The sequence below is a fragment of the Pogonomyrmex barbatus genome, unplaced genomic scaffold, assembly GCF_055798465.1.
Source record: "Pogonomyrmex barbatus isolate J1 unplaced genomic scaffold, ASM5579846v1 scaffold3, whole genome shotgun sequence".
In the NCBI taxonomy this organism is placed as follows: domain Eukaryota; kingdom Metazoa; phylum Arthropoda; class Insecta; order Hymenoptera; family Formicidae; genus Pogonomyrmex; species Pogonomyrmex barbatus.
Window position 1 is genome coordinate 7153434 of NW_028297127.1, and position 10974 is coordinate 7164407.

General features: G+C 24.8%; 1 protein-coding gene and 2 pseudogenes across 1 annotated transcript; all 3 read right to left on the bottom strand.

Annotated features, from left to right (window-relative positions):
* Positions 1 to 369: 369 nt before the first annotated feature.
* On the bottom strand, positions 370 to 2170 carry LOC105429267 (uncharacterized; annotated as a pseudogene).
* A 2057-nt stretch (positions 2171 to 4227) lies between these two features.
* Positions 4228 to 6172, bottom strand: LOC105429266 (uncharacterized; annotated as a pseudogene).
* A 1280-nt stretch (positions 6173 to 7452) lies between these two features.
* On the bottom strand, positions 7453 to 10274 carry LOC105429265 (uncharacterized). Its single transcript, XM_011642132.3, has 5 exons — positions 8927 to 10274; positions 8384 to 8483; positions 8153 to 8260; positions 7586 to 7741; positions 7453 to 7506 (listed from the first exon to the last, which is right to left on the bottom strand). The coding sequence occupies exons 1-5, from the start codon at positions 9706 to 9708 to the stop codon at positions 7453 to 7455; spliced, it is 1200 nt and encodes a 399-aa protein (XP_011640434.2). The 5' UTR covers positions 9709 to 10274.
* Positions 10275 to 10974: the final 700 nt, after the last annotated feature.

Sequence of the window (10974 nt, forward strand, 5' to 3'; positions counted from 1 at the left end):
ATTTATATAAAGCTATTGTTTTGATAAATTACGGACATGTTTTAATTTTTTTATGTTTTTATGATAAATAAAATTTTGTTCGTCCTAAAATCTATATAACAATAAGATAATTTCACGTAATAATATTCTCTTTTCATAATTTATTTATTTATTAATTTTATGTCACTAATATCTATATTACAATGTCTACTATAATTTATTATAAGTTATAAGATGTCATTCTATAATTATGTCTCATTAAATACATCATTTTTATTTCATTTTTAATATCAGAAGAGCGATTGAATATGATTGATTTAAAACCTAAAAAGTTATAAAATTATGTTAAAAGTTATAGAAAAGTATCTCTTTTTAAAAATCTCTTAATTATTAATCTAGTAATTAGTATTATCAAAATCATATCGATATAAATGCAGATAGAGACAATTTGAATTTTTCAAACATTGAAAGTTAATTTCCAAATTATTATTAGACAATCAATTAAAATATATATGTTATAAATCAAATCGATACCATCTTCATGAAATGCTTTATCCGTTAAATTTGTACTTTAAATTTGATACACATAAAATAATAAATAATATAATTTTTAACTACAGAATAAATTTAATTTTTTTTACATTAGATAATTGTGCATAAACCAATTAAATTTATTATTATTATTATTATTTATATTCCAAAAAATATTTTTCTAATTTTGATAATTGGACTTGTTGTTATAACAATTAATAATCGCTTTAATTGTTTATAAATTCCTTAAATATAGGTTGTTTAACAAAAAAGATAACAAGATAACAAAGAAGAAAAAGAACTTGTTCCTTAATTTTTTTAAAAATAAATTTTTTAATCTTACGAACAATCACATTATAATAAATCTTACCGCTTCTGATAATTTCTGGACACATGAACACAATATATAGAATTGCGTTATTGATGCGGATCCATACATGATAATCATACATCCTTCCAAAAGAGATGATGATATCTGCAGTTCACAAAGACACATTGCTGCTATATTATAATTAAGTAATACGAGATAATTCAATAGCATTATATATTTTTTAACAAATACTTGTGCAAAATTTTTAGATTAATTAATGTCACATACACATAAATTATTATTATTACTTGACTATTATTATTACTTGAGTCAACATGATATCAATAATACAAAATCGAAAAATGTTATATATAACAAAAAAGATATTTAGAGATACCAATTTTTTCAACATTAATGTTATGCTACAAAAGAGAATATTTATACTTATAACTTATCATAAAAACAATAAATAAATATAAATTTTCTACAGGATAAAATTTCTTTAACAATTTGTAATTTAATCATCAAGTTCTAAAAAATGTACTTACTATATAACAACGATGTGTTGCTGACATAATATTTTCATTTCCTTCTTTATTGAGGAATCCACTTTAGAATAATTTTTTTGTAAATTAGTCGCTTGCGCGAGTTGCTTGCGAGTTGCTATTTCGAAATATTGCTATAAACTTCAAAGCAATATATTGATACTGTGCTGTTATCAATGATGATGCTGATATCAATGTATTATATAAAGGTATTAATGTATTAAATCCACACTAGCTTTCTTTAAAAAAATATATGTATTGCTAATCAATGATATCACAGTAACACAAAAATATCAAGAGAAAATGATTCTTTGGAGTAAATAGCTGGTGTTTTCAAATCCGCATAACAGAAAGTACTTTTTTCAAAAACTAATGGAAGCGACATGCAGCCCCAGAAGAGAACAGAAAATGCGCCAATGATTAAGTAAAATTTGAATGGATTATTTATATTTCTTAGATTTGTTGTTACAATATTTCTCATATTTTCACCTCCAATGCTCAAAACCTTATTTAGTTTTTGTATTAGTTGCTGTACTAATATTCTCTGCGAATGAATTCGTATAATCATAATGGCAGATTCTACAATGATCACCAAGGAAATTACACTATCATTTAAAGCTTTCTCTATTGGTACAAAGAAATAGGCGGGAATTAATGTGACCATGTAAACCAATTCGATCAACCATGCGAAAACACTATGTATCCTTTAAAATATTGGAAATGACAAATTGTCGGTCATCGATAACAGATTGCTCGAAAGCAAATTTAAACGAACGTTTAAAAGATTCATTCTTTGGAAATCCATAACATCGATATTGTGTTTTGTAATGAATAGAAATTGTTCTTTTATGTAAAAATCAAAATAATTTTTTTGATTAATTTATTATATTTTTGTGTGTTTATGGATTTTTACTATGCATCACATACAATTAATTAAATCATGTTAAAACTTAAATTTTTATTATTAACAATACTGTAATACAATTTTATTTATACTTAAAATTGTAATAAAATCCAATTAATCAAGTTTACTTAGCAATATTTGTTTATGATAAAATATTCTTAAATTAGTAAAAAATTTTTCTTAAAAAATATACTATTTATCTGTAATTGTCAATTAATCTGTTTTTTTAAAACAATTATTCAATTATTTTAATTCTATAGTATAGTGAAAAAAATATACAATTGCGGTACATTAATCTTATCTCACGTTTCTATTGATACGCAAGTTATTTTCTATTTAGAAATTCATGTTAAATTTATTTCTGCTATTTAGCTAAACTTACTAATGTACTGAAATAGTATTTCTTTCGGATTATTTCTGTCTTTCATTCATATATTATACACCATTAGATGATAGTGCATATAAAATGAAGTCAAGTTGCTTTCTTTGTGATCAAAGTTAGTCCTGTTAACAACTGTAAGTATAATTATATGGATGGATTATAGACAACAACATGATGCTTTACTGAAACAGTATTGAAAAAATACTTTATATACGAATATAAAGGAATTCAATGTCAAAAAAACAAATGTCCGATAAGAAATTATTTATAAAGGGAATAGATGTCGACTACGTAGACGACAGTTGCCTTGTTATTATCACTGCGCTCTAAAGTGATGATTATCTTATGGTATTCTTGCAATCCTGTAGCGAGAGACTATACAAGAAAGCGCACACAATGTTATTTGCAACATACGCTCGAAGAGAAGTATTTATTTTAACTTGGAATATATTTGTATAAAATATTTTTAGAATGTATAAAATATTTTAAAAATTAGTCTGTGCAATGTTTAATCATTTCGTATCATTTGATGTGTAAGATAATTCTTAATGTAAGTTGTAATTTGTTAATTACTCATTATTTAAACAATAATATAAGTTTTTTTCAAATATTAAAAAATGTATTAATAAATTCCTATTTTTATTAATATAAAAGATTAATTAAATATATATCGGACATAGTAATTATGTGAAATACAAAATACAACATAAGATAGATAAAAGAATGATACTATATCGAAAGATTATTATTATTATATAGTACTTTTTGCAATAAATTTTTTGGATTATGAGCATTATTTTCAAGATAATGATGCATCTCCATGACAAAAATAAGAAAGTCGTGTTGATGATAATAATGATGTTGTAAATATTTTTTAAATATACAGACCTAGGTATTTTGTTGCTTTGTTTGTATTATAAATTTTATTATAATTAGCATTACACTGGACAGAATTTACAATTCTTTCCAATTTTATAGTTTTTTATCAGTTATTGTATAAAATAGTAAAAACCGAAAAAATAATATTAAATAATTAGAAATAATTAAGGTTTACTTAAGGTACTTAAGGCTTACTTTTTTGATGAGGAAGTACATATTAATGACATGCAATATACTAAAAGAATTAGATATTTCAGTTTTGAAAGTTACATACAAGAATTTATCGATTCTATTTGTTGTACGAGAACAAATATTTAAACAATAGATATTCTATTATACATTAATTTAAAGATATAGTACTATTAAGTTCCATATAATTTTAATTTTGTTTGAATTATTACACAACAATAAATTTTAATCACGTCGAACATTATTGTTATAAATTAAAATTTTTATTTTTAAAAGTGTTATTTTAATAACATATACAGATAAGTAAATTAATAATAAAAATTTTGACGTAAATTATTAATTTTAATTAATTTGTTATTTTTTAATATTTTTTTTTTAAAACAAAGATTATATTTAATAATATAAAAAACTGTTTATAATCTTATTAATTATTATTTGCAAAAATCTTGCAAAATAAAAAAATTTGATATTTTATTAAAGATTTCGATGTATTTCAGTGTATTATAGTTTATTTCATTTTTAAAAATAAAAGAGCAATTGAATATGCTTGATTCATAACCTGAAAAATTATTAACAAAATTTTGAAAATATTTATAATATTATAATAATAATAATACAAAAATAATACAGTCTATAGACTATAGTCTTACCGTCATAAATGATGGCAAAGAGAGATTAAACTTTTCAAATGCTGCGAGTTTACACTCTAGATTATTACCTAGTATCATTAACATAAATGTTCGTTTTATCGGGGTTCCAAATTGATACCAATTTTTGTGAAATGCCAGATCTGTCATTTTTGTGCTCTATACAAATAATACATGATGGAGTATAATTATTAATGAAAGAATATCTTTTCAATTCAAGAAAGTGAAAAGCGGCTGCGGCTTTGAAATAATTTGTAAATCTTATTGTATTAATAATTTAGAAAGAAAATAAATAAAGCTTACTGCATCTAATAATTGTTGTACTGATGAACATAAAACATAAAATTGCACTATCTCAGCGCAAGCAAATATGAGGATTGAAAAACCTTCAATGAAAATCGTTGATAATACCTGAATATTTATAAAAGAAATATATTACTTATAAATTTATGTTAAATATTAAAAATTCATATAAAAGATGAAATTTTAAATATATTTCATCCTAAGTATTAAGTTTTATTAAGTATTAAGTATTAAATTTTAAGTATTAAGTTTCCATCTTTTTTAACTAATAATCATTAATTTTACAAACTGAAGTACATAAATATATCTTATTCAATATGTCTCGTTTTATTATAATAATTTGTGAGAAATTTATAATTTAAATTTATTAATATTTATATTACGTTCTAAATTGTAAAAAGATATTTTTAGATTACAATAATTTTATCAAATATTACTTACTGTACTCAACATAATACCAATAAAAGAAAACCGTAAGATGCTGTTTACATAAATTAAGCTAAAATTTAAGGAGAGCAACTTCTTTAATGTAAATGATAAGCTGAAAAAGTAATGAATGTATATACGATACGTGTATATGTGTAATATTATAAAATATAATTTCCGATAAAAATTTTGCTTGTATCAAGAATATTAATATTTCAACAATAATTAAAACTATTTGATAAAAATTGAATAAATCGTAAATAATTTCCATTACTTACTGAATCACAGTGTTGTGATGTCGACATATTGCTCTTAACTCTCTTTCTGTCCATAAATCTTTTCTTTTAGAATGACGTTCTTTGGAAGAATTGCATTCATCTTCCGAATTTCCATTCCGAAATATTTCTTCGAGTTTCACCGCAATATAACGATATTGTGTTGTTATCATCAATACCAAGTGTATCATGTAGACATCTAGGCCAACTTTTTTTGAAAACATGTACATGCTAGCGATTGATATAAAAAGACTTCCTAACAGAAAGACTTCAGTCGAGAATGGCTGTTTGGAAAAAGCGACCGGCATTCTGTAATCTTCATAATAGAAAGAAGTCTTTTTAAATAGCAACATGAGCGGTATTACCCCAGACAATTACGGCTACTAAGCCGGTGAACCAATAAAAATTTAGTGGGATTTTCATTGGCTCCATAGTCATGGTTACAACGTTTTTCATAACCTCATCCTCGATACGCAGAATATCATTTAATTTTTGAATGAACTCTCGTACCAACGTGCCACGGAATTGAATTCGCGTTACCATAAAAATTACTTCTATAGTGAATACAATGGCGACTGTAGCATCTTCCAAAGTCTTTCCTCTTGACACGTGCATAATTCCGGGAATTAAACTGACTGCACGTATCAACTCAATCAGCCACACGAAGCCGCTGTATATCTTCCAGACAATCGAAAATTGCGTATCATCAGATGTCATTGGCAATAAGTTACCAGAAAAAGTGTTTAGTCTCACATTCAACAGATTCACGCTTTGGAAGTTCATATTTTTATATTGTTTCTTTGCAATAAATTGTATGGTCTTTTCTACTTCTTTTGATCACTTTGCATTACATTTCTGTTATTGCAGAAAATATATGACGCACTTTTCTCTTCAAAGAAACATGTATGACTCTTCTTGAAACTGACTCGCTCATTCTATTATTCTTCGATAATTTCCTTTAAATTTCTTTAAATTGTCTCTTAAATTTTATTAATATACTGTATATCACATATTGTCTTACTGACAGCAATGACATGTCTTCTAGATTCGCGTCAATTATCGACATCTGTCTTGTGATTATTGTCCGGAAGACTCGAAGGCAATAATGTCATGGACTTTTCAGTAACTAATAATATAGGAAGACTTTATGTAGTATTGTGAAGAAATTATAAAGTAGTTCATAAAATTGACATCATGATAACAAATGGCAATTTCTTGAAACAAGAAGTTGCTTTTTCATCTGATTATAAGCTAGTCATGTTTATCCCCTATGATATGACTTCCGTTAGAACCACTGTTCTATATTATACTTCATCGACGATTATCTTATGGCGCTTTGTTGATCACGAAGTCATGAAGTTACAAAATTTGTAGTATTTGATCGAATTGTAGTTAAAACTGTACCACCTAATATTCGTCAATGGAAAACTATAATAGTTTGTAAGAAATTAAATCGCCATATCGAATATGTTTTTGAAAATGTTGCACGATTTTTTTTTATAAACGATTCACTATAAAATAATTAATCAAGTTGGCTAAATTAAAAAAAATACTTTCTAAAAAATACTTTTATTTATTTTATAAATATCTTTTAATATTTATAATTCTATATTCAAATACACGAAATTATACACAAGATATTGCTAAATAACAAATAAATAAATTATAATAAATTATATAATATTATATTTTAATAAAAATTGTTATTAAACGATTTATAAGAAAAACAATTTTAACAGAATAAAAAATTAAATATACAACCTATAAATTAGAAATTTATTGAGAGAACATTAATATTTCTATTAATTATAAAAATTAGCTCAAAAGTATAGTTAATTGTTGTATAGATTAATTTTACAAATATAAGTTGCTAAAAAAATTTATAAAATGTTCTAATTTTTAATTTTTATTTTTTATGCTATATTTGTGAAATTTACAAATTACATTATAACATTATAACATAATAACATTTGCATTATAACATGAAATTCTTAACTTTTATAAACAATTTTATTACTCGAAAATTTCAAAAATTTAAGCATTTAAGAATTCTATATATTCATTAGTTCTCATAAGTTCTCATTAGTTCTGCACTCTTAAGAGTAGAAGAGCAATCGAATATGATTGATTTAAGATCTAAAAAATAATAAAAAATATTAAAAAAAACAAATGTAAAATTTTAATAGAGCATCATTATTTATAGCACAACTCTTACCGTCATAAAGGAAGGTAGAGACAAATTAAATTTATCACACGATGAAAGTTTGCATTCTAAATTATTACCTAATATCATCAACATAAATATACGTTTCACAGATGGTCCAAATTGATACCATTTTTCGTGAAATGCTTCATTCGTCATTGTCTTACTCTATATTAAACCATACAAAAACATAAGATAAATAATTTATATAATTAATTAATCATTTTAAAAGTAATTGTATTATGCGCAATATTCATATGAAAATTTAATTTTCAAATTAAATGTATATATATTTAATAATTAATTTTTTAAATGTATAAGAATAAAGAAAAAGAATAGAATTAGTTATATAAATTTAAAAATATAATATAGAAATATATAATTATAATTAAAAATAATTATAATATAATATATAATACATATAACATAAATAATATATAAATATGAAATTATATTATAGAAGTATATAATTGTACTTATATAAATATAATTATAATTAAATTGTAATTATAATTATAATTAATTATAATTACAATTTGTATAAAAAAGACAAATTTTAAACATTACATTACAACTTACTGCGTCTAATAATTGTTGGACGCAGGAACATAACATGTAGAATTGCACTACTGAGCCACACGCGAACATGACAATTGAGAAAGCTTCCGGAAGGGTTGTTGATGGTACCTGAAAACATATTACTTATATAATATAAAATATATATATATTTATATTAATTGATAATAACTATATTTATTTGTATATTAATTGACAATATTGAGGAATTAATTATCATTAATAAGTGCTCACTGTACTTAGCATGATACCGATAAAACAAAACCGTAAGACACTGTTCACGTAGATCATACTGAAGTTTAAAGACAGCAATTTCTTTAGCATAGATGATAAACTACAACAAAGCTTCCGTATATAACATACCATAATGTTTCATTAATCATTGAAAAATTTAATTTTTTTGTATTTTTTGAAATACTAGTTTGCATCTATGAAAAATACTTTGGACTTATTATACATTTATTTTTGTGATATTTCATTATAATATTTATGATATTTCATATCATTATGATATTTTATCGTACTTAATATAAAATCATTATGTAAATTTCTGATAAAAAGTAATATTAACATAATTAATTACAAAGTAGTATTTATATATATTTATAATAGCGCAATTAGATTTTCTTTACAAGCCTTAAAAGCTAAAAGAAAAAGAAATTTTTAGCCAATTTTTGAACTTAAGATTTCTTTAACATTTGATCTTTATTGAAGCGTTCTTACGAACAATTTCTCTCTTTATTAATAAGTTTTAGTAAAAATTCTCTAATGACTTACTGAACGACAGCGTTGTGATGTCGACATAATAGTATAATTTCTTTTTCTACTCGTTGATTTACATTGGAAGAATATTTCTGGAGAGATTCATTAAACTCACTTCGCGGATTTCCATCTCGAAATATTGTCACGAGTCTTGTGGCAATATATCGATATTGTGCCGTTATTAGTAGTACGAGATGTATCATATAAACATCCAATCCAACTTTTTTTATAAATATATACATGTTACCAATCAGTATCAGAATGCTGCCTAGCAGGAAGACATTGAATGAAAAAGGTTGTTTGGAGAAGGCCGCCGGCATCCTATAGTCCTCGTAAAAGAAGGAAACTTTCTTGAAAATTAACAAGAACGGTAAAATAGCCCATACGAAGACACCCATCCAGCCGGAGAGCCAGTAAAACTTGAGCGGATTGTCCATTGGTTGCAGAGTTGCCGTCACAACATTCTTCATAGTCTCGTCCGCAAAGCGCAGAATGTCATTTATTTTCTGGATTAATCGATTCACCAACTGCCTGCGTGAGTGAATCCGCGCGGCCATAAAAAACACCTCTACGGTGACCACACAGACAACTGTACCGTCTTTTAGGGCCTTTTCCCGTGACACCAGAATCAACCCAGGAATTAATACAATCGTTTGGATTATTTCAATTAGCCACACCAAGACGCTGTACATCTTCAATGTTATGGGGAATCGCGAATCATCCGGTTTCAAAGGCAACAAGTTACCTGAGAGGGCGTTTATGCGAACGTTTAGGGAATTTACGCTTTTAAAATCCATATTCTTGATGTATAACTCTTGTTCTTATTCTTTTGATAAAAACTAAGAGAATGGACTTCTCTTAGATATTCGTGATTTTTAAATCCACTTTATTTACATGGATGCTGCCGCTGCACGTTTAATATTAAATATACAAGAATAATATAAAAGGATGTTTATCTCATTTTACACACTCTCTATATTACACACGTACCTTTTCGGTCCTGACTGATATATGTCTCTCTTCTATTGTGCTTCGGAAGTTACTCTTGCCGATGTATCTAGCCGATCATGAATTTACAGTCATTCATTCTTTCTTAGTTAGTACTTTTCTGCATGTATACTATTAGAATATTATACACGTTGCCATACAGAGACGAAAGATATTCCGCTATCTTCAATCGCAATTAAGAACGTTGACAAAGAGACAACAATAATATTATACCCACATAAGTAAAGACTAGAGAGAGAGTCTTTGTTACAGACAAATAAAACATTTATGACTACATGCCGCAATAATATACGACAATTTATTGCGATACGATCTATTTCACTATATTTATTCTGAAGACGCGTCTATAAGCTTCCTTTTAATTATCCTTACTCTGTGGAGGAATGATTATCTTATAGTAGATTATCTTCATGTATACTTCATGTATATCGTTGCAAGGCATCAAAATCAAACACTATGTAAACGCAAACTTCTTTGACTTAAGATTATAGATTAATATGGTTTAATCTATGAAATATCTTGCAATAAAATGGAAATATTGTCCCAAAAAAAATTTATCAAAACCAAATACATTCTCCTAAACTACAAATCGAAACATCAAGTTTGCTCTTATATTTTAAATTAAAAAGCAAAAGACTAATATACATTGTAATGTAAAGATAAGTATTATACTTAATTCAATAGAAATGTATTAGTATTAAAATAAATATATATATAAATAATATATATATATATATATATATATATATATATATATATGCCTTTCATAGCAACGTATTTCTTTTTTAGTTTATTTTTAATTTCTTAGTTTTTTTCAATGAAATAATTATAATATTTTTGTAAACCATTAAATAGCTATATTTTTATGAAATTAAAAATATATATTTACAAATCCAATATCAAGTCAATATTAAATAAACAATATTTAAATGCAATTTTATTCTGTATTTATAAAAGAAAACAAATTGCTTTCATAAAGCTTTTATAACTTTATTATTTAAAAATGTGTCATCAAATACTTATTATAATAAATTGTAGGCATATTTTATGCTTTG